Source organism: Desmodus rotundus, chromosome 3, assembly GCF_022682495.2.
Source record: "Desmodus rotundus isolate HL8 chromosome 3, HLdesRot8A.1, whole genome shotgun sequence".
In the NCBI taxonomy this organism is placed as follows: domain Eukaryota; kingdom Metazoa; phylum Chordata; class Mammalia; order Chiroptera; family Phyllostomidae; genus Desmodus; species Desmodus rotundus.
Genome location: NC_071389.1, coordinates 407,739 through 431,302, shown reverse-complemented (window position 1 = coordinate 431,302; position 23,564 = coordinate 407,739). Strand labels below are relative to the sequence as shown.

The 23,564-nt window shown below is 59.5% G+C and overlaps 1 protein-coding gene across 10 annotated transcripts; it reads left to right on the top strand.

Annotated features, from left to right (window-relative positions):
- The first annotated feature begins 479 nt into the window (after window positions 1-479).
- SLC35E2B (solute carrier family 35 member E2B) lies at window positions 480-23,449 on the top strand. 10 transcript variants are annotated; one of them, XM_071220822.1, is made up of 14 exons: window positions 488-688; window positions 4,972-5,216; window positions 5,970-6,076; window positions 7,635-7,847; window positions 8,145-8,415; window positions 9,112-9,238; window positions 11,011-11,450; window positions 11,559-11,694; window positions 12,120-12,247; window positions 13,911-14,031; window positions 15,476-15,529; window positions 15,820-15,892; window positions 17,560-17,705; window positions 19,594-23,449. In XM_071220822.1, the coding sequence occupies exons 7-14, from the start codon at window positions 11,129-11,131 to the stop codon at window positions 19,829-19,831; spliced, it is 1,218 nt and encodes a 405-aa protein (XP_071076923.1). In that variant the 5' UTR covers window positions 488-688; window positions 4,972-5,216; window positions 5,970-6,076; window positions 7,635-7,847; window positions 8,145-8,415; window positions 9,112-9,238; window positions 11,011-11,128; the 3' UTR covers window positions 19,832-23,449. The 10 variants fall into 10 exon arrangements, with proteins under 10 accessions (XP_053775960.1, XP_071076923.1, XP_053775958.1 ...); XM_053919983.2 differs by lacking the exons at window positions 5,970-6,076; window positions 7,635-7,847; window positions 8,145-8,415; window positions 9,112-9,238; XM_053919980.2 differs by lacking the exons at window positions 488-688; window positions 4,972-5,216; window positions 5,970-6,076; window positions 8,145-8,415 and having other exon boundaries at window positions 7,646-7,847.
- The last annotated feature ends 115 nt before the right edge of the window (window positions 23,450-23,564 follow it).

Here is a 23,564-nt window from a genome sequence, read left to right as displayed (position 1 = left end):
ACCGCCCCTGCGCTCTGGGGCTGTCACGACCGCAAATAGGGGCGAACACAATCCTGCAACACCGGGCCTGTTGATCTGTGGGACGAGTAGCTACTCAGAAGGCTCTGCAACTAAAAGCATGAATTGTGTATTTCTGATACTTCCCTTTTAATATTTCCCGGCAGTGGGCGACCTCGGGTAAATGAGACCGTGGCAAGTGAAACCACGGATAACGGGGCACGACCGTGGGCCTCATTTGGCTGGATGGGCTGTCCCCGAAACCAAAACTCAATGACAGCCCCTCGGGCTTAGAAGCACGTGCCGCTGTCTACTGGGCGGACCCCGGCTGGTCGGTGGTACCATCCGGGCCGTGACAATGGGCTGCCGAGGAGCCGCTGTCGCCCGCTCAACTCCCGACTCCCTTAGCGCAAAGCCCAAGAAACTGAGGAGCAAGTCCCAAGGAGCGGAAACGGGCTGGCGGCAGCTTCCTGTACGTCACTTCCTGGCCAGACAAGCACTTCCGCCTGCGGCGGGCGCGCCCCCAGGCCGGCGCCGAGTGGGGCGGAGGGACGTCGGCCGCCCCACGGTGAGGCGCTGCGCGCCGGGCTCTGCCGCCCTCCCTCCCGCGGAACGGGCCGTCCGAGGCTCCGCTCGGGTCGGGGGTTCTGCTCGGGGCCTTCTCGGCGTCCGCGATAGGCGCTCCCGCCCCGTAAGTCCCGCGGAACCCCGCCCAGGCAATCCTCGGCCGGCGCGCCGCTCCCTTAGCTCCCGGCGCCCGCACCTTAAATGCCGCGCGCCCTTAAGGCCCCGACGTGGGGCCCGGGCGACCGCGGTCACACAGGCGCCGCGCCAGCCGCGTGACGAGTTCCTCGCGGGCCACGCCCCCCACGGCCCTCCCCAGAGGCTGACGGGCCGCCTCCCAGCCCGGCTGGCTGGGCGAGGAGAGTCCGAGGCCCCGGGTGGGCTCCTCGTGCGCGACAGCAAGCGGGCGGGCCGCAGTCGGTACCCGCAAACCAATGCCCGGCGCCCCCGATACACAAGGAGACCCCATACTGGCTGTCATTACGCAGCCTCTCTGCCGGTGGGTGGCGAGGCCTCCTCGTTAGGCGCGCTAGGGGCGGAGACGTCTTCCTGCTGGAGGGCGGGCCCCTGGCGCGCTTCCCGGGGTAATGGCGCCTCTGAGGCTTCGGGGGCGCCTTTGGGGACCCTGGTACGCACCCCAGCCCAATAGCTTACGGGTCCTGGTCTGGAGCAGATTCCGTGATGCGCGCCCTGTCTGGGTCGTTTCTCTCAGTGTGGGTGTCCGATGGACGTGGAAAACGCTGAATAAAACAAATGACAACGGTTGCCTCCGGTGGGCCCATCGCCCTCGGGACCAAATCCAGCGCGCTGGTCCGTTCGGGGCCACCGCTCTTCGGACTCCGTCCTTGCCCCAGCCGGCCCACTCCAGGGCTCATGCCCTGGCCTCGCCCCTCTCGCCGCGGGGCTGCTCCCACCTCCGAGAATCCCTAACCTTGCGGCCCAGTAGGGCTGTCCTTGGTTCTCCATCCCGCCCCATTCCGCCCTTTTTCAAGCTCCTTCACCTTGTGGAGAAGCTGTCCCATCTCCAGCCCCGCGCCTGGCAGGCCGCACCCGACCCCACGGCCTGGCCCTGGGGCGCTCATGCGCCAGACTGGAGGCCTCAGCTCTGGATGTAGAGGTTGCACCGCGGAGTTGGGTGGCGCCAGCCTCCCACTTGGTTCCCGCTGCCGAGGCCGGCGGGGGACACAGGTGGGGCGGAACATGGTCGCGGCGCCCGGGTGGGAGGGCGGATAGGGGCACCGAGGGTTATGCGCATCACAGTCATAGGAGTTAATGGCATTTTAAACCGGGGTACCAAGGTGCCCCAGAGGTGGATATGGCCCTGGGGCAGGTGTGGCGGCTTCCTCCGTTCCAGAGCCAAAGGGGACGATCGCCCACGAATTCGTTGCATTCGGTGATTTTCCAGCCCAGGATTTTAGATAGCCGTAATTTTAATAAGGGTCGAGCCCCTGCCAGGGCTGGTTCCAGCCACCGTGGCTTCCTTATTCGAGTGGAGTCTTGTAACTCCCCGCAGGCCTAGAGCTGCCACTGCTGTGCAGTCATCGGTGACTTTTCTTTTACTGGGTTTGGGTTTGTGGGTGTCCAGGTGGCACCCCTGCTCCCGAGCTGGTTCCCTGGAGAATTCGTTCGCGCTGCTCTAGAAAATAAAAGCCCTATTTAGAGGCAGCAGCTTTGTTCAGCGGTCTTTTTAATGTGTGTGGGTTCGTATTTTTTTTAATGGAGGTCATGTGCTTTAGTGAAAACATTTAAACTTGCAACTTGAAAGTAACGTCTTAAAGCATATGAAAAGGGACGTTAAGAAGGAATAGAAAGTTTTTACTTTAATGAAGTCAGTTTTCAGTGTAGACATTAGAAAATGGAGAAAAGCCAAACAACAAAATTTTAACCGATCAACTCACCTCCCCAAGCTGACGGTGATGGTTGGTGACTTGTGCACGTTCTGAGCCCTCTGTGCCCTTGGAACCGGAGCATCCTGTACAAAGTTCTTGGAGCTCTGCTCCCGGTCTGTGCCAGATGTGCCTTTGGCAGCACCTGGAGGGCTGCAGTGTGTCACCACGACCGCCAGAGTCCTTACCCCTCGCTGGGCACTGGGGTAGTGCCCAGTCTCTGAGCCTTAGAAACAGCTGTTTGAATGGCCTTCTGTGTCCAGGCAGGACCTCTGTTGCTCTCTGTCTTTCGGATATGTTCCCAGAGGTGGACTTTCTGAGGTACAGGGTCAGGGTCTGCACGCTGTAGCAGAATGCCCCGCCGACGTCGGAGCCTGTCTAGATTTCCCACCCGGCGTTTGAGGACACCTTGGGTTGTTTGTTCTAGAATAGGGATTCTTTTTTTTTTTTTTTTTAATACACTCCTGTTTTATTTATTTTAAAGATTTATTTATTTGTTTATTTTTAGAGAGGAGGATGGGAAGGAGAGAGAGGGAGACAAACATCAATGTGTGGTTGCCTCTCACTCGCCCCCCTACTGGGGACCTGGCCTGCAACCCAGGCATGTGCCCTGACTGGGAATTGAATCGGTGACCCTTTGGTTTGCAGGCTGGCGCTCAACCCACTGAGCCACACCAGCCAGGGCTAGAATAGGGATTCTTAACCTTGGGCCACAGAGCCCTAGAATTTAGGGGTTTGCATAATTGGATGGGGAAAAATTGGCAGCTTTCTTTTCCCTGAGCTGGCTCCAACTGAACTTTCCTTTGGTGGTGAGTGTGCCGTGATGGCACAGCCCGGGCACCGTCCCCGCTGGTCCTGCGCCCTGCCTAGCAAGGCTGGTGCAGTCTGCACCCTGCTAGGGCTGTGTTATGCTGGGCAACACTGTAATGCAGTGAGGACGACACAGGCTTGCTTCTCGCGATGTCACTCTTCAGTGGGCCTGGCCTCTCAGGGCTGCACATGGATGCTCTTCCGAGGACGGGCCCTGGCAAGGGACAGAGGAAGAGGTGAGCGTGGGCCCAGCCAGGGCCGCTCACCAGCTCCCTGCTCCATGCTGGGTATGGAAGCTTGCAGTTCGTTGGTTTTAGTCTGAGTTGTTTGTGTATCATCTGAGAGGGGGAGTCAGACCTGGGGGGTAGCGAGGACCACACGAGCTCCGTGTGCCCAGCCCGCTGCGCCCCAGCTCCAGGAAGATGCACGTCAGGTCAGCTGCTGGCTCTTCAAGTCAGTTTTTCTTTTGTCACATCAGGGCCGCTGAGCTTCAGTCTTTTGCAGGACAGGGATCGCTTCTCACTGAAAGGTACTAGGATCACGCGGGCTAAGACAGTGAGCGGGCAGTGCAAAGACACACCCTGGAGTGGGGAAGACTGCTGTGATCCCGGACACGACGTTGGTGCACAGGACCCTCTGGGCTCAGGACCACCGGAGCCCCGGCTGCCTCCCACTAGCACCGGGTGCCCAGCGCAGCCTCTGAGGGGCTCCATTGCACCCCAGAGCACCTGCTGCTCAGTTCTGCCCCCGATTTAAACCCCAGGCCGAGGCCCAGGCCGAGGCCCTCACCCGTGTTGAGAAGACGTGTGTGTCCCCCAGCTCTGACTGCGTGTTCCTGTGCGTGACACACTTTTACTGTCATCTGGTGTTGCGCAACATGGAAACGCCCACCATCCCACCACTCAGCCTCCTGGGTGGACAGCCTGGTTCCCCAGGCACGGTGACCAGCAGGCCTCTGACGTCCTGGCATGCGTCTGCTGTGCGTCTGCCTGTGACGTGAGCCGCGCTTCCCGTGCAGGTGCTCACCTTCGCTCGGCCCGAGTGTAAAGTCGCCAGTTGTTTTACCAGCAACGGGACTTTCTTTGGGAGGAGCTGCAGTTCAGGACGCGCAAGCTGCTGAGCACAGGCTGGTTCTCTGGAGGAAACGAGGGAGACAGAGGCTGTTTTGAAGGGGATTCACTGGAGGAGAGTGAGAGTTTGGGGTTGTGCTGGCTTCTCCTTGGCTGGGCTGTTGCTGGGTGAGGAGAAAACCTTCCTCTGCTGGGAGGGCTGATGCCTATGCTCCCCCTTTAGGGCTTTCCGGGGCCAACTGAAAGAGGTTTACTTTGATTCATTTTCATATTTTCAAGCTAATGTTAAATTATTTTCTGAAGTGCTGGCACCCACCTACGCGTCCACTGGCAGTGTATGGGTTCCTCTGACCCAGGCCTGTCCAGCTGCTCTGGGGCTGGCGAGGCTCCGTTTCAGCCGTGTGGGAGGTGTGGGGTGTCGTGCCGTGTCCTTGGTCCCTGAGGAGGTCGACCACCTGACCCCCCGGTCCGCGCCTGGTGTCTACACCCTCTGTAGCCCTTCTCCTTGAGAGGCTGGACCCCAGGACTGGCTTCTACCAGATGCCACCCAGCAAGCGTGTGGGAGGCCATTTCTGAGACATGTGACAACAGACTCAGCTTCCTCCTTGGGTGTTCCTGAGGCCGGCTTGTGCGTCGTCCTACAGGGAGAACCCCATCAGGCAAGGGCCAGAGGGATGCCGCCCACTCACCGCCCACAGGCCCCGAGTAACAATGCCAGCAGCCACGCATGAGCTCAGCAACAGCTCCTGCAGCCCCTCCGGCCTTTGGATGAGACCTCAGCCCCTGCGGCTGAGGCAGCCCTGAGCCACAACTCCCAGAAGAGCTGCTCCCCAATTCCGGACCCACAGAAACTGGGAGATCATAAATGGCTTTTGTTTTAAGATGCCAGGTATGATGGAATTTGTTAACTACTAAGCAGTAAATAGTTAATACACATCTTTTTTTTATTTTAGTGATTTTAAGCAGAGAAACATCAATTTGTTTTTCCACTTACTCATGCGTTCACCTGAAACCTTGGCGTATAGGGACAACACTGTAACCAACGGTGCTACCCAGCCAGGGCCACACACCCTTCCTCCCTTCCTTCCCCCCTCCCTCCCTCCCTCCCTTCCTCCCTTCCTTCCTTCCTTCCTTCCTTCCTTCCTTCCTTCCTTTCTTTTTCTTTTTTAAATCTCACCCAAGGATATATTTATTGATTTTGGAGAAAGAGGGAGAGGCAGAGAGAGAGAGAAAACATTGTTATTTGCCTCTCGTACATACCCTGAGCGGGGATTGAACCCGCAACGCTTGGTGCACGAGGCGACACTCCCCACGGCGGGGCCACACGCCTGTGGCTGTGCTGATTGGCCGCTGAGAAGCCCTGTCCGGTGACAGGCGCGCCCGCCCCATTTCCTGGAGTTGCAGGAATGGCGCGTACGTTCTGGATACTGACCCCTTGTCCCTTGTCCCTCTCTTCTCCCAGGTTGTCACTTGTTCCTGGACTTTGTCATGTGTTTTGATGAAACGAAAGGTCCTAATTCAGCCAGTGTAGTCTGCTGTGCTCATGTCTTCTTGTGTGGGCAACGCTTTTTGGGGTTGGGCTGAGACAGCCCTTCCCTGCCCTGGGGCCAGGAAGACGTTCTCGCACGTTTTTCTCCAACAGCAAAGTCTCCGGCCTGTAAGCTCCCCGCTGGGCACCTCTCTGGCGGCCGGTGAGTCGGCAGCAGGGGCTCTGCCGAGGTCACTGATTTCCATCCTCTGTCGAGAATCGTGAGTCAAGGGTCCAATTTCTTTTTTGTTTCTGGTTTGGGAACCACTGCCTAGTGTCCGAGATGGACAAGGCCTTGTTTCCTCAGGGATCCAGGGCGCCCTGGCCACAGGTCGGGCCTTCTTCATGCCCAGGCCTGTCTCTAGGCCCTGGCTCTGTTCATTCTGTCCGTCCGTGTGTCTCTTACCAATGTGTCACAGCCTGTCAGTGTCCTCAGTGGGGGTTTGTCCCGGGGGAAGCGGCCCTGGTCCATGCCCTCTGCAGGTTGCAGCCTCCCCCGCCCCCACCCCGCCCTCAGTGTGCGCCGGGCTGGGCTGGGCTTGGAGACTGAACACCCTGTCATTTCTCTGCTTCCACCTGGCAGTTCAGCGCCTGCCTGTGATTCTTGCCCAAGCAGGCTGCCAGTGGGACCGTTCTGGTTTTCTGACCCCATCAGGCCTTGCATTGGTCACTGTACCTCGAGGGAGGGCTGCCTCTCCTTCCCATCTACCGCGCGCTGGGGCCGGCGCTGGGGCCGGGCCCCCTGTTTGCATCGGCGGGTTCGAGTTCTTCACTGTCGTTGTTCACTCTTGCTCACAGCAGCCCTGGACTGTGCCGGAGGGTCTTCCCTCAACCCTGCTCCTGTGTCCTTTTCATGGGTCTCCTTCACTCTTTGAGCTTTTCCTTCCTTTCTTCCTGGGCCGCTAACTCCTCACCCTAGAATCAGCCACGTCTCCAAGGAGGCCGGGCCCTCTCTGTGGAGAGCGGCACCAGGGAGCCCAGGTCAGGGCAGTGGGTGTGCTCGTGCTACGGGGTGCCTCCTAGTGGGCGGAGCTGTGGGAGAGATGCAGAGATGGCTGTGGTGTGCACAAGCACACACTTGTGTGCGCACAGATCGATAGAGACAGATGCGTAGATGCATATCTCTGTCTATCCGTCCGTCCCTCCCTCCGTTCATCCATCCACCCGCCCGCCCACCCACCCACTCACCCACAACGCAGGGTCACCCTGTGCCCCCCGTCCTGTCTCCTCCCGCAGCAGCGACCCGCGCTCCCAGTAGCTACAGTGTATTTACTGGCTGGCTCAGTCCAGCATTCCTGACCCAGGACTTGGCAAAAGGAGCCCCCCACCCAGAGGTCAGTATTAGTTTGGGGTCCTTCCCGTCTCCTCGGCGTACATGAGTTCTAAGTACTGGTCCAGCAGTTCCTCGGGTCGGTTCTTCCTCGTCTCTCTCCAGTGCCCTTGTTCTTCACTGGCTTGGGGTTTGCTTCATATGCTTCAGTCTGGGCTCATATATTTCATTTTGGAAATTCTTGTTTCCAGGGATTTTATTGATTTAACTATTTTTTTTGTGAGATAAAGGTGACTTATATTTTTGTTTTTGTTTTAAAGAGAACTTCAACCTTTATTTTCCTAAGCTTTAAAAAAAAATATTTATCTTTAGAGAGAAGGGAAGGAAAGGAGAGAGAGAGAGAAAAACACCGATTGGTTGCCTCTCTCGTGCCCCCACCTGAGGACCTGGCTGGTGACCCAGGCCTGTGCCCAGACTGGGGATTGAACTGATGACCTTTCGGTTCGCAGGCCAGCGCTCAGTCCACTGGGCCGCAGCAGCCAGGATTCATCACCATTTAAAAAGCTGCATCCGAGAGCTGTCCCCTCCCCTGCCCCGCCCCCTCTGCGGACAGGCACTGTCCCTTGCTCAGCGTGCCTCTGCGCCTGCTGACCGATGGGTGCCGTGTTCCCAGGCTCTGTCACAGCCCGTCTGCCACAGGTGTCTCACTGAGCACGCCAAGGGTGAGTTGTGACTCCAGGACCCGTGCCGCCCTTCTGTCCTCCACGCTTTGCCTTCTTTACCTGTATCCGTAGTCCGTCTTCCCGTCTTTCCCGCTGGGGCTTCAGTTCCTGTTATTTCCTCCACACTCGGGTTTGTCTCTTTAATGGTTTAACTCCGTTCTCTACGCTGCGCTCCAGGCAACTCCCCCAGATGTTGTTCAGATGCCAGAACTCTGCTCAGCTCCGTCTTTTCTATTTAACCCACAACTGAGTCGTGTTTGTAGTTTCAAACTTTTTCGAACTTTTTCTTTTGAGAAGAGTTGCCAGAGGTTTACCTGTGTCGCCTTCTGCCCGCGTCCCCAAATGTCACCTCACTGAGACCTAGACTGGGAGGCGAGCAGGGAGAGAATACTGTAAGCTAATCTGCTGGTGCCCCATTGAGTCCCTGTCCCATCTGGGACCCCACATTGGTTAAGAGGTCATGTCTCCTTGGTCCCCTCCAGTTCTGAGCAAGGAGCAGGCTGTTGGATTCCTCCGGCATTTCCTATCGACCTCGGATGAGGACGAGGCGACACCTGTCTTGTTTCTAGTGGGCTCTGCTCTGGCTCGGGGAGGCCTGCCACTTTCTCCAGGGTGAAGGTGTGCTTTTCCTCCTTGTCCCTGCCTCCCTCTCAGAGCTCTGCTGCCGCCCTTGGTGATCTGTGATCTTTGACCCTCATTTTGATCTTTACCTGCAGATGCGCCCTCGGGGCTAAGCCTCTGGGGCAGGTGGGTGGTGGGCGGGGCCTCCGTGGGGTGAGGCCGGAAGCGGCCCCCAGTCTGTTCTTGCCTGCCTGCCCTCTGGTCAAAGCTGAAGGCCCTGCCCAGCGTCTGGCTGTCTGGCCGCTGCTGTCGCTGTCCTGTGGTCCTGTGCCAGGGCCCTTTCTGGTTATTTTTTGTAGCAGCGTCTCCAGGGGCTGCGCTGCAGACTCCTCCCCCTTCGCTCCCCTGGCTGGATTCCTGCGTTCATTCCTCGCCTGTGTGCTCAGGTTGATGGGGGCGTCCACGGCTGCTGGGCTCTGTTCTCTGTGCTTTGCCTGTTTCATTTGGAGAGGATTCCTCTTGAGTTCAGACCCTGTGGGTCAGGAGGGCTCCTCCTCCCCCCCCCCCCCCCCCCCCCCCCCCCCGGCCCCAACCGGGCGGGTTTCTGCTGAAAGAAGCAAAACCAACAGGCAACCGGGGCCCTGCTGCAGTTAGTGCCTTATCAGGAAGGAGCGAGGTGACCAACGTCCACTTACTTTTTAAGCCGCTCTGAGCCCTCGCTGTGACCTCAGAGGTACGTGGACACAAGACGGAAACCGTGCAGATTTTGTGGCTCCTGTCCCCTCTGCTGCCCGGGAAGAGCCGTCGCCTTGGCTGGACGTGGAGGCCAGGTGGGGTCCGCCTGTCCCTGCGCCAGCCTGTCCCTCAGTTGCCACAGCGGCTCGTCCCAGAGCGGGTGGGCAGTGGTGGGGGTCGCAAGTCACGAAAGGGTGATGGCTGGAGGGCAAGTGCCTGTCCTGGGCTCACTGGGCCCTGCTCTGGACGTGGGGTGGGGTGAGGTGTCTGTCCTCTGCTCGGGAGGCCCGATGGCTGCCCCTGCACCTGGCGAAGGGACAAGTAGCCCCACTGCTGCCGAGCCCTCATCAGGGTCCGCTGGGGCCCCGGGGAGGCGCTCGCGGGGAGGTGGGCTCTGGGCACCCACCGTTCAGGGCGGCGCAGACCAGTCCGATCAGCTGAGAGGTGCACCGCCCCCCATCACAGGTGACCAGTTTGGAACAGGGGTCCCTCATGAAGGCAGAGGTGAAGGGGCTGCAGTCGCAGCAAGCCCCGAGGGAGGCCCTGTCTCTGCAGGGCCAACGGGGGCTTTTCTGAGTGAGGGTCTTGGCCTTGCAGAGCAGCATGGAGAAGAACGCACGGCCCGCCCACGGGTGTGAGCGCTCTGTGGTGTGTTCACGCTCCATCCTGGCCTGTGGCCCTTGAGGTGTGATGGCCATGGGCTCCATTCCCTCTTTTTCAGGGGAAAAAAGCATTCGATACTTTTGTTTCTTTTTTTAATTTTTATTTATTTATTTATTTATAGAGACTAGAGAAGGGAGGGAGAGAGGGAAACATCAATGTGTAGCTTCCTCTTGCACCCCCTACTGGGGACCTGGCCCAAAACCAGGGCGTGTGCCCTGACTGGGAATCGAACCCTTTGGTTCTCCCTTTGGTTCTCAAGGCCGCACTGCATCCACTGAGCCACCGCAGCCAGGGCTGATACTGTTGCTCACGAACAGTGTGTCGGGTCTGGGCCTGGCCACCAGCGTCTGTGGAGCAGCTTGTCTGTGTCCCTCTTCAGCGCTGACACGGTGCCGTCCGGGAGCACGCTGCACTCCGTCTCCCTGCAGACACGCTCGGGCTGTGCTTCACTTTTGTTTTGCCACCAACAGGAAATGCCACGTCCAGCCCCATCCAAAAGCGGATTTTGCGACAGTGTCTGAAGGGCCCCCGGCCCTGGCCAGCAGGTGGCACTGAGGTCGGCTTGGGTCAAGCGTGTGATTTCCTCCTCTTTCCCTGTTCCCAGCTGCTCACAGTGATGCTTGACGGTCACATCATAGCCGTTTCGGTCTGGAGAGGGTGTTTGCGCTGGGGGCCAGTCGGGTGCATTGGCAGCACTGGGGGGGCCTCCCACCCTCACCGTCTCGTCTTGCCACACCTGCCACCAGGTCCGGTTTGGGAGCCCAGCATTAGCCCTAGGGCACAGTGACAAATGCCGTGACAGGGTCCCCCGGGGAAAAGTGACCTGGTGCTTCAGGGACCTTGAAATGAGGACTCAGCCCGATGGGAGGCTTTCCTGAGAGGCCGGGCCTGGGCTAAACTGGGCAGCTGCAGGCAGAGCAGCTCTGGTGGGGGCTCCAGGGCCAGGGCTCCCGGGCCCACCAGACAGGGACGGGGCCTCTGGGTCCTGCCCGAGTAGCTGGGAGGAGGAGGCCCTGCGGCCTGGGTGGGGGGGGGAGGTTTTGATTCCAAGGACTTAGGGGAGGAGTGCGTCGGTGCTGCCTTCTCAGGGCTGGCACACCAACCTCGAGAAGGCAGATCCTACAGTCATTTTAAATTGGTGATGGCGACTTTCAGGGGTGTGGAAGGTCACACGGTAACATGCTCACTCTCCTCGCCCCACCAGCCCTGCTCCTGCTCTTTGCCGGTGGCACGCCAACAGCTGGCGGCCCAGCCCGGCCCGGCCTGCGTCCTTCCACCTGAGGTTGTCGGGCCAGAGGTAAGGGTGCGCCCGCTGGGGTGTCATGGTGGCACCGGCCACACCCCCGGCCCCGGCAGAGCTGGCCCCGGGCCCCGAGGAGAAGCCCCGAGGAAAGCTGCCCGTTGGATGGGGCTCCCTGTTCGGCCACCGGAGTGAGAAGATTGTTTACGCCAAGAGTGACAGTACCCCGGATGAGGGCGTGCTCGCTGTCACCGTCACCGAGACCACGGTCATCGAGGCGGACCTGGGCGTGTGGAGCTCCCGGGCTCTGCTCTACCTCACGCTCTGGTTCTTCCTCAGCTTCTGCACCCTCTTCCTCAACAAGTACATCCTGTCTCTGCTGGAGGGCGAGCCCAGCATGCTGGGTGAGCGGCCGCCTGGCCGGAGCGGGGGCAGGCCCGTGGAGGGGCGCGGGGCACTGCCGTCCCCGGCTGCAGCGCGGCGAGCGTCTTGCTGTGTTGCCGTCCCCGCAGGTGCGGTGCAGATGCTGTGCACCACCTGCATCGGGTGCCTGCAGACACTCGTGCCCTGCTGCCTGCACCAGCGCAAGGCCCGGCTCTCCCACCCGCCCCGTTTCGCCATGACCATGCTGTGTGTGGGCCTCATGAGGTGAGGGCCTGGGGCGCGGGCGCGGGTCTGAGTCCTCCGTGCCGGCACTCAAAGCGCCTTTGCCGACGTCATTGCGGGGGGCCTGAGGTGCGTGTTCGAGGGGGACTTGCGAGAGCCCACTCCTCAGGACGGCCGGGTGGCGGGCCTGAGTGTCACGCGCGTTTGTTGGGGTTTGTCAGGGTTTTCCGGACACAACTAACTGAGTAGTGGATGGTTTGCGCGTCCTGCACCTCCTGGGGCTGCCGCTCTGGCCGTGCTGCAGCCTCAGACTGCCCCGCAGGAGGGACGGCCGTTCGCTGAACAGAGGGCTGGGCCCGAGGTGGCACGGGGTGGGGGGAGCCGGGTGTGCGGCCCATCTGGGCCGACCCCTTGGGGTCTGGTGGCCTCGTGCACCGGTCCGGCCTGGCACCCCTTTCGGCTTTCAGGTTCGCCACGGTGGTCCTGGGCCTGGTCAGCCTGAAGAATGTGGCGGTGTCGTTTGCCGAGACAGTGAAGAGCTCTGCCCCCATCTTCACCGTAATCATGTCGCGGATGATCCTGGGGGAGTACACAGGTGAGCGCTCCTCTGGGTGCCCACCGTTGCCCCACCCCGCGCCCGGCCGGACGGGTTGCTGACACATGCTGAGGTCAGGCGGCTGGACTGGGGAGAGCGACCAGCAGGTAACCTCGGCATGGCACCCATCCCAGGAAGGGAGCCGCCTGCCGCACTGCAAGGAGGGCAACCCTGGTGCACCTGCACCCTGGAGCCCCCACCTCCCGAGTCCTTCCCGTCCCCAGGTTGTTCTCCCATGGTCCAGCAAAGCGGACGTGTGTCCGTCTCTCCAGCCTTTAAGACAGGCAGTCTGCCTGTAGCCGTGCGGTGCATGCACGCCCGTCCTCCGGCCGGCCTTTTGGAGAGTAGCATCTACTGTGGCCCCACGGCGCAGGCCCCCAGCCACACACGCACATGCCGTGCACCCCTCTCATGAGGGGCGTGTTCGCTTCAGTGCAGGGGACACAGGACCTTAAAACAAGGCAAGCGCCAGAGGAGCCACCGTGGGGACAAGGCCACAGCCAGACTCCCTGTAGCTGGCCTTTCCCTGACGGCAACGCGGTCCAACCGAAGTGTGGGCCTGGCTGCTCAGCCCGGACCGACCCGTTTCCAGGGACTTATAGCACCACAGTCTGGTTTCCCACTCGGGAGGCTTTCCGCAAAGCAGCTGTCTCGATGAGGACAGTCTGCAACAAGAACTCTGTTGGTCTGTTGGGGGCACCGGGGGACAGCTGCGGCACCAGGACTGGAAGAGCCACGGTGTCCACGCCAAGGGCCACCCAGAGCAGCGCCTGCCATCCGCAAGCAGCAGCCAGGGTGTGGGCAGAGCAGTTTCGCGGGGTCCGGGGAGCAGCCTTGGGGTGAAGGTGTTGCCCCCGGTCTGCTCCCCTTCACCCAGAGCAGGTGCAGACACACAGGTCTGTGCCCTGGAGTGCGCACACGTCACACAGAGCAGGGCCAAGGCTGGAAGGCCAGGGGGATTGGTGAGCGGGAGCAGGCCCCTGGCTCCAGGCACCATCCTCAAGTGCTCGGCCTACCCGCCCCTGCTGGCCCATGGGTCTGCCGGCTGACTGGCTGCTTCCCGGACACCTTGTGTTGTGCTCCGGGCAGCACCACCCTGGGACAAGGACACAACTGTGGCCCCGTGAGGCTGACGTGGGGCATCTGTGGGCGGATGTTACTTATTGCCAGACAGGAGCGACATAGCCCCTCATCCATGCTGAGCAAGCCGGCTGCTGCTTCTGGGGTCAGGGCAGGGGCGCCCATGCCACTGGGGGCCTTTCCCGGGAACGGGACCACCCTGCACCGTGCAGTATTTTCCCTGTCCGCCTCAAGGTGTTCTAGGTTTCAGAATGAAGCAGGAATGAACGCCGCGTGGGGACTCTCTGCCTGCCCCCCAAGTTTCACTTTTTAATAGAATAACCCAAGCCTGCCTCTTCCCGTCCTCACTGGCGTGGGAGCAGCCGTGGGACCCGGGTGTCCCCGAGGCCCAGCAGAGCTCATCATGGGAGGAGCCTGGGGGCTGTCACTCCTCAGCTTCCGTCCAGCACAGAGAGGCCTATACATGTCTGCGTTTAGGCAAACGTCCACCACTCCCCTGCGGAGAGAGAGCGGCTGTGGCCCCTAGACAGGCGTCTGCGCTGGACAGACCAGCCACAGCCAGGCCTCTGTTTTGTCCTCTTAGGGCTGCTGGTCAACCTCTCCCTCATCCCCGTCATGGGCGGCCTGGCGCTGTGCACGGCCACCGAAATGAGCTTCAGCGTCCTGGGCTTCTCAGCAGCGCTGTCCACCAACATCATGGACTGGTGAGTCCTGGGCCGCGGGGGACACGTGCCGTGCTCCTGTGACAGTCCTCCCAATCCAGAGCCGCTCAGAGCTCCTCCCTGCAGTTCCCTGTTCAGTGTGCCTGGTGCTGCCTTTCCCGAGAGGGCAAACCAGCAGGCACCCCAGCAAGGGAGCTCTTCCTCAGAAGAAGAAGGCACGATTGATGAAGAGATGCAGCCTGGTGCTGCAAGACGCTCGTGTGGGGTATGGTTAGCTGACCGGCGCCGGAATGCAGGCCAGTGTCCGCTCAAGCTGAGTGCAGGGAGAGACACGGGCTCGCAGCCCAGCTTCTGTGTGGACAAGGCTGGACCCGGCGCCATGCCTCCTGCGGTGTGTCGGCGAAGCCTGCTGCCTGCCTCCCGGGGCCGCTTATTTCAGAGTCACTGATCACCCCCAGGGCCGTCCTGGTTCTGAGAGAAGAGGAAACGACACTGTGGGTGTCGGGGTTCGTCGCCACTGTCACCACTGAGGCCACAGGGCTCAGCCAGAGGTTTTGTATAACTCCGCTGCGAAAAAGTAAAACCTCCTTAATTCCATTTGTAACACTTGGGGGCATCACCCTCTGCCTTTGGGACTCCTAGAAACAGGACCAGCCACATCGTGCATCCAGCGTGCACCATGCGCGTAAGCTCAGGGCTTCCTGGGAGCATCGCAGCCCCAGCTGTGAGCTCGGCGTCCACTGTCCGCTGCCGTGGGTGCCCTGGGAGCCTTTGGTCTACATCGCCGGGGCCTCGCTGCATCTCTGGAGTCTGGTGGCTCCTGGAAGGGCCCGGGGACAGCTCGTGCAGGAAGGCTACTGGCTCGTGCTGGCTGGGTTTCCAAAATGACTGGCTTCCAGGTCCGCCAGCAACAGTTTCTGCCGGGCGTCGTCCTTGCCTAGGTTTCTGCATTCCAGCGAATCACAACAACCCGCTGCTTCTCACAGAGCAGCCCCTCTGGGTCCCGGGACCAGGACGTGGGCCGTGTGTGTGTCTCCCACATGGCCTGTCCCGTTCAGGGTTTGTCCTTGTTCTGCTCCTGGGGCCTTTGTGTGCTTGAAAGCCTGCTTTGGCTACCACGTGTGGGGTGCCTGGTCCTCAGTGGTCACTGAGTTCAGGGATCCCTGGCTCACAGTGGGGGTCATGCATTGCTTCAGGCCAGGACTTGGGGTCCTCTGACGCCTCTGACCTGGGCGACCTCAGGCGCATCGCCCCACCTCGGAGTGCCTTGGTTTACCCACTGTATGAGGCAAGATGAGGGAGGGTCGGTGCTTGCCACGGTGGAGTGACACCCAGGAAGCCCCTCATAGACGACTGACCACGGCACCAGGGCCCGTCCTCGAGGTGCTGCTGTCGCTGCGTGGTTTAGGAGCAGACGCCCGGTCCGTGTGGGGTGTCATGCTGACTTCCGGCATTGACCGGAAGCCTCCTCTTTTCTTTATTCTAGTTTGCAAAACGTTTTCTCAAAAAAGCTCCTCAGTGGGGACAAGTACAGGTTCTCGTAAGTATCACAGCGTCCTGGGCCGAGGGGGGTGCTGTGCCTAGACACCTGGCGACCCTCCCGCTTTGGCTCCGGTGGCCTTCGGTAGCACCTTGCTGAACCGGGGGGAAAGCCCATCTCCCTGTGGAGGCACCTGATGGGCGCTCACATGGCCTTGCGGGTCGGCTTGGGGGCGCGTGGGCCTCCCTGGCGGGGTGGGGGGGGGTCGGGGAGCCACAGTCCGGTCTGCTTGGGTGCGGTTCTCACTGCACGTCCAGGCGGAGGCTCCGGCACCCCCGCTGTCTCTGCAGGGCCACCGAGCTGCAGTTCTACACAAGTGCCGCGGCCATGGCCATGCTGGTCCCCGCCTGGGTCTTCTTCATGGTGAGTCCAGGCCAGTGCCCCCTCTGCCTTCATGGTCTGGGAGCAGAGCACGCTCGGGTCCAGGCCATGGGGGTGGCTGGGTGTCTGCGATGTGCCCCCAAAGAGAAGGGACAGGAAGTGAGAGCCAGGCCTGGGTCGGTCTCTGAGGCAGGGTCACATCCACAGAGGCTGATCCATGGCTGTGGGAGTTTCCTGAAGTTTTCATGTGAGGGTGTTTAGGCTTACTTGTTTTTTAGAAAAGATTTTTATTCATTTGTTTATTTTAGGGAGAGGGGAAGGTAGGGAGAAAGAGGAAGAGAAACACCCATCCGTTGCCTCCTATCTCCTTGTCTTCCGTCAGGAGACCGAACCCACAACCTGGGCATGTGCCCTGATGGGAATCGAACCCCCGACCTTTCGGTTCTCGGGACAAAGGCCAGCCCGCTGAGTCACAGCGGTCAGGGCCAGGATTCTTTATGTTACGTAGCACGTGCCCACGGCAGAGCGGTCAGCGGGGTGGAAGTGCACCGGGTGCGCGAGCGGGCCGCCGGCCCCTGGTCCTTCCAGATGCCTGCGGGGCTGTGACTCCGCGAGTCCTGTGCAGCCCTCCTTCTCGCCGCCGTGCGCTGGGTGACGCGGCCCTGCCCTGCCCCGTCAGCTGCCGGGACTGCTGCTCTGTGGTCCGTGCATGTGGCTGGGGCCCCTTCTGTCACATCGTCGGCAGGGGGCTCTCGGGGATGCGGGGCCGGAATTGGAACGGTTGATGGAAAGGAATGCAGACCTGAAGTTCTACTGTTGCCGCCCTTGTCAGGTGGCTGTCAGGCACGTCTGCCTTGTTGTGCAGCCGCCAGCACCCCCCACCCCCGTCTCCAGAACTTTCCGTCCTCCCGCACTGCACCTCTGTCCCCACGAAGCTCTCCCCACCCCGCCCCCGGCCCCCGCACCACCGTCTGCCCTCTGCGTCTGCGGGTCTGAGTCCTCCGGGGACCTCCTGAGAGTGGAGTCGCGTAGTGTCTGTCCTGTGTCTGGCGCGTTTCACTCAGACTCAGCGTGACGTCCTCCGGGCCCGTCCACGTTGCAGCGCGTGTCGCAGCTTGCTTCCTTGAAGGCTGGACAATATTTCATTGCGTGTGCATGTGGCACCTTGGTGACATTTTGTGTGTCCATTCATCTGTACGGAGACACTTGGGTTGCTTCCACGTTCGGCTGCCGTGAACATGGGGTGCACATACCTGTGTGAGTCCCTGGTTTCACTTCTTCTGGGGACGTTCCCAGAAGTGGCGTTGCCGGGTTCCACGGGAGCTCCATGTTTAATCTCTGAGGAGCGGCGAGACTGCTCTCCGCCGCGGCCGCGCTGTTTCACTTTCCCACCAGCAGCGTCCTCGCCAGCACTCGTTCTGGGTGCTCTGTGGCTCCGGGTGTGTTTCTTCGAGGGCGAGGGCAGCTGTCCCAGTGAGGGGAGGAGGAGCCACACCGTGGTCCGCGCCGTGGCCGCTGCGGCCCCTGCGCACTGGCGCTGTGGGGCATTGGGGCTGCGTGTGCGCGCCGGATCAGCGTCTCCAGTGGTGCTGTTGGGTTGCCACTGCAGAGTGCTGTTCTCAGCGTCCGCCTGTTGGCCCATATGCTGCCCTCCTGGGGTGACCGGGACGAGGAGGAGAGCTGCAGAGCGCTGTGTCTGTCCCACGCAGGACTTGCCGGTGATCGGCAGGAGTGGGAAGAGCTTCAGTTACACCCAGGACGTCGTGCTGCTGCTGCTGCTGGACGGCGTCCTGTTCCACCTGCAGAGCATCACTGCGTACGCCCTCATGGGGAGAATCTCCCCGGTTACCTTCAGGTGAGACTGGACGTCCCCACGGGTGCCTGTGTGTTGGCTGTCCACAGGGGAGACTTGAGATCTTGGTTTTCTTAAAAGGTGTTAGTCATGCCAAGTGTTGGCCAGTGCCGTGGTCACGTGTCACAAGGAGCAGGCGCCAGTGGCGGTGCCGCCGCAGACACCTGCGGGAAGTGTGTGACGAGCTTGCTCCCTGCTGGGATGCGTCACGCTGGAATAGGCATGGTTTGGAGCAGCTGGAATTGCGTTCTGCTGGAACGGCTCCGCGGCGAGCGCTCCTGCAGGTCCCAGGGGCTGTCCCCATCGGGCCCCGAGGGCAGGCAGCTGCTGAGCACCTGACCTGCTGGTTCGGCCGCACACTGAAAGCCCAGTTTGATCCACCTCCGTCCTGCTCAGGTCTGGGGGCCACACAGGTGTGTCGGCTCTGGAGACTGGAGGTGCCTGGGGACCTGGCTGGCGCCCCTCCCTTTGTGACCGGGTGCACTGAGTGCACGTGCAGTCTCGGTGGCAGCTGGGGTAGTGTGAGCTGGCGTCACAGCTGGCCCGGGCAGCTGCGGCCACAGCACAGTATTATGTGAGCCAGTGGGTCTTTTTTCTTTCACTTCTGGGCTGTGGTGGAACCAGAACCGTCCCCACGTGGGGACGGCAGTGGGTTCCACAGGTTTGTGCAGCGCTCAGGGCTCATGGAGCCACACCTGCCGCTGCCTCACTGTCTGCAGACCATGCATAGGGTGGCCTCTCTGCTTGTTTAACTGGCCGGAGTCAGCACAGAAGGTGTCAGACCCGCCCCAGGCGGCGGCCAGGCGTGCAGCCCCCTGCGCAGCCCACCGGCCCCAGCCAGGCCTCACGCTCCTGGTCCCAAACAGGAAGTGTCTGCAGGACCCTGGGCAGCGGTTGCGGTTTCTGAATTCTTCTGAAGCGCGTGATGGGCACCGTTTCTGTGTCTCTCTCATACGTTCTTGTTTCCATTTGGGGCCAAGAGTCGTTTCCAAATACTCCTGAATCTTTGTCTTTCAACCATCATTAGCGGTGGTTCCAAAAAAGGCAAAGAGCAGAAAACCAATTCTCTTTAAATTTTTTTTTGTTTTATTCATTTTACAAAAACAATACATACTCTTACAAAAAGTTTTAAAAAGGCAGAAAAGTAGAAAATGTAAAGTTTAAATTTTCCGTTACCCCAAGAGATGAAGCTGCTAACATTGCATGCGCCCAGTGGTGACCTCACTTCCGCCATATCGGTGCTGCTGGTACCGACCGAACCAGCAGCCTCTTCTCAGGGCCCGCAAAGCTAGCGCGGGTTTGTGGGACTTCGCCTCCCTCCCTGGAGAGCAAGCTGAAGTAATCGTGGGTGACATGCCATGATGCCTACCACTTCCTTAAAAGCACTTCAGTCAAAACAGAAAGAAAACAAGGCAAAGTGCTCATTTATTAAGATTTTATTTATTTATTTTTTGACAGAGGGGAAGGCAGGGACAAAGGCAGGGAGAGGAAACATCAACGTGTGGTTGTCCCCACACACTCCCTACTGGGGACCTAGCCTAAACCCAGGCATGTGCTCTGAGTGGGAATTGAACTGGTGACCCTTTGCTTGACAGGCTGGTGCTCAATCTACTGAGCCTCACCAGGCAGGGCAAAGTGGTCATTATTAAGTCCAGAACACTGGAATGTTGCTGCTCGGCCCCCTCCTTCTTGGTTTGACATCGTTCCTAATAAAAAGTGCCGCCACCAGAAAGAGAGAGAGAAGGGAGTCAGTGAGCAGCAGTCAGAGCTCCCACTGCCCCACCCTGCCCGGAGCTCACTGCCACCCACCCAGTTCCCCTGGACAGGCCAGCCATGGGGCTGGACGAGGGCCGGCGTCCAGGCAGGCGGTCACCCCTCCTCTGTCTTGCAGCGTCGCCAGCACCGTGAAGCATGCCCTGTCCATCTGGCTCAGTATTATAGTTTTTGGCAACAAAGTCACCAGCCTGTCGGCCGTGGGCACCATCCTGGTGACAACCGGTGTCCTGCTCTACAACAAGGCCAAGCAGCACCAGCGGGACACCATGCAGAACCTCGCTTTGGCTGCCAGCCGGACGCCTGACGACAGCACGGAGCCGCTGGTCCCCAAGGACCCCAGGCCGCACCACTGAGCTCTGGAGCCTCAGCAGGTGCCAGGGCCCTGGGCACTGTGCACTTCTGTCCTCCTAGCTGATGTGGCCCCATCCCCCTGCTGCCTGCACCCTGCCCCCCGCCATGGGTCAGCTGGGTGGGAAAATGGCATGTGCAGTCCTAACTGCCCCTTTCTGAGGTTTCCGGTCAAACCCAGCGGGACCTTGCAGGGTCCCCAGATGTTGGTTCCCTGTGGGGAGACCAGAACCAGCTGCCACTGAGCCATTGATGTGAACTGTGAAAAGTGCCTCCCGCGGCCCCACGTTGGGTGCGGGAGGGGTGGTGACCGCCAGCCTCACTGCGCACCAGCTCCCACTGCAGTTAGGCCGAACTCTGACTCCTCCGTGGGTGACAGCCACGGTGACAACTGTGAAGCCAGAGCTGGTGCCAATGTGAGCCACTCCCTGCTTGGTGCTGCTGGGGTGAGCTCATCTGCTCCAGGCCAGATGTCAGGGCCCTCCCGAGGTGCAGCCACTCCTTGGCCATCTGGGGAGATCACTGTACCCAGACAGACGGCTGGGCCACCCTGGGCCTTGGCGCAGAGGCCATGAGGCCTGGCAGGCTGGGGAGGGGTACACAAGACACAGGAACAAGGACCTCCGCTGCTGAGGGCTGGTTGCGGGGCCCTGCTTCCCTGCCCTTGTCCCTGAGGCGTCCTCTCCCTGCCCTGGAGCTGTCAGTACCTGGCACCACTTAGGGAAAAGTGACTCAAGGGAGGGAGGCCGCACCACCCCGAGTCTGCTGGGCCCTCATGCACCCGTGACTTGCACCCACAGTGCTGAGCTCAGGCAAGGGAGGCATGGGTAGTCCCTGCTGTTCTGACCTGGGCTGCTCTGCAGGGTCCCTGCGGACGTCCCTGTCCTCCCCAAGCTGGTCCCTCCTGAAGGGATGCTCAGGAGGAGGAGTGGGAAGAATGTGTGGGGTGTTTACAGTTTTCACGACACTGCGTTTAAAACAGCAGTGTAGTTTTTTAACAGGGACGCGCAGGCACAGATGACTTTGGGAGTGTCAGGTAACCCCACTTTGAAGTGCCACCTGGCTTGGCCCGGCTGTCCCCACAAAGCAGAAAGATGACCACGTGGTGTTCGCGCCCGAAGTTGGGCTGAGACTCCCAACCTGGAGGGATTTCTGATGGGGCCTGTCACCGGCCAGTCTCTGAGGGCCTCTCCTTTGCACCTTTGGCCAGGGTTGTCCTGAGCCCTGAGGCTGGTCAGAGGCAGCCCGACTCGTGGAGCAGGCCTGGCCCTGGCCACCTGGAGCCCGCCTGCAGGACCGAGAGAAGTAACTGACAACAGGACCCTGAGGCCCTGACCACTGTCCCATCCCCGCCCTGCTGCTCTGGCCCTGGGCTCCCACAGCCACTTCACTGGTCTCCCTGTTGGCATGTCGACTGGAAAACGCAGAAACTGCCTCCTCGGGACATCAGACGTCTTGGAAACAAAGAGCAATAATTATGTCTCGTCGAGATCTGCCTACTTGACAAGTTTGCCATGATGAACTAAAATGAGGCCTTTTAAACAACAAATAACCTTTTCACAAAGCTGAACTGTGGCCAGAGGATGGGCAGGTGTGGGGTTGCCTGCTTGACAACCTCACTTTTACATTGAGGATGTTTCTTGTGTTACTCCCCCAGGTTTCTGGTCCATTTCCTCCTCTTCTGCTTCCCCCAAAACAAAACAGCAAAACTAAGGGGGATTCGTCGGAGGTGGCCAGGGAGGTGGACCAGAGAGAAAGCTGCTTCCTGGGGCCCCTGCCTCCACCCTCGGGAATGCAGCTGAACGGAGCAGGGACCACGTTTGTGGCCCTCGGAGCAGGACTTCACATGGGCCTCCTTGGACCTTGTCATCCAAGTGCGGTTGGACACATGGCCTGTTTCCAAGTGCTGTCAGGGAGCTCTAGGCCCCGCCCATGATGTGCTGTGCCCTCCACTCTTACTGTTGGCTTTTAGGCGGTTTTGATTTTCCAGGTTTTTGGACCAGAAGCAAAATGAAGATTTTCCTAAATCATTAGTGAGGCAATTTCCTGCAAAGATGCTTTTGAGACTTTCCTTGTGCCAACCTGCGGCTGGCACAGCTCTCGCTCGGGGCTCACATTCCTTCCATCAGCCTTGTCTGCACCCTGAAGTTTCCCCTTCTTGGGCATTCCCAGACAGTCCTGTGCAGAGAGTCACAGCCTGGCCTTGTGTCTAATGACTGTCCAGACGACACTCACTGGCTTTGTCTAGTTTTTACTGGGCGTTCTTCCCTCTGAACTGTCTCAGGTGCGTGTACCCCAGTGTTGAAGCCGCTTGTCATTACCTCCCTGGTCACTCCTGTGTCTGTGGCTACCCGTGCCTTTATACACAAACACTTGAACCAAGGTCGAGGCGGGTCACCTGCTCACTTCCATGGGTATGTAGACAGATACAGGTTTCCTGTTTTCAAATCTTCCACTACTGAATGGCATAAAAAGCTGCTCGTTTTTGAATCCAGTAGTCACCATTTCTGTGTCTCAGCATGAAAGCTGCCTGCCTTGGAGAGCTGAGAACACCCTTGCACAACCCAAAAATGTGGCTTTAATTTGAGGAAAAATAAACATGGTGAGCAGAAAAAACGTGCTGCACAAAGAATTCCAGCCACATGGCACTGTGCTTGTGGCCTGTGCCCCAAGTACTTCTCCCCAAGCCCGTGGTTTTGCCTCCTGCGGTGGCAGTCTCTGCGGATGGCCGCTTAGGGGGCCCGTGGGGGCAATGGGCACACACACGGCTTTTTTCCCCTGTCCAAGTGATGCGCTTCCTCAGGCGTGAAAGTATTTTCAGTGTTTCCCTGGGGTGGAAAAATTAAACAGGGATGTCATCACATCCTGCTTTCCTCTTTCCTGCTTTGCCCTTCAACAGATTTCATACTAAGGGCTTTAGTTTCCCCCAAATCTACATGCCCTGGTGGGGGCCTCTTAACTCTTAGTTTATAGGTAAGAAAGTCCTAGCTTCCCAGTGAATCTGCCTGTTTCTCTCCGTCCTGGATGAGGAGCCAAGAGCAGACTGGGGATCAGCGGCTCTCCCAGCAGCCAAACCATAAAACCGTCAACCTCACTGGCTCGGATTCGAAAGATGGCCGTGGGACCCATGCCCGTGGGACCCATGCCCGTGGGACCCATGCCCGTATGTCCAGACTGGGTTAGAAACTGTTCTAGCTGGCAAAGTCGTTTGTTTGTCTGGGTGTTTTTTTTTTTTTCCTCCAGTTTTCATTTGGGGAAAGTTGGCATTCGGCTGATTTGCTGTTTCTAGACTGTTCACTGCTTCTGAGTTCTGTGTGAACTTGCCAATTGGGGGAGCCGGTCAGGGCCTTTCCCACCCTGGGAAACGTGAGGATTCTATCAATAACCATCTGTTACTACATCAGAGCCAAGTAATCTTTGCTTTCTTCCAAACAGAACCGTGGAGTCCAGGTCCATGGTGTCCACAGTGCTTTGTACTTTGCCCATGCCAGTATTTGTGCGACTAGATGAGTACTTGATAGAAAATGGTTCTGTAAAGTAATTGAGTCACTGTTCATTCGCTGTGGTAATAAGTGTATCCTGTGGGTGCCTCCTGTCCTTTTGTCTAAATAAACCCACTGGCAGCCAGCTTGTGACTCTTGTTCTGCAAAAGCAAAACAAATGGTGTGTACTCGTTTTCTTTATTGGTAGGGGAGGTGATAACGCTCCCAAAACGTGGTCAGGCGGGCGCCAGTTTCG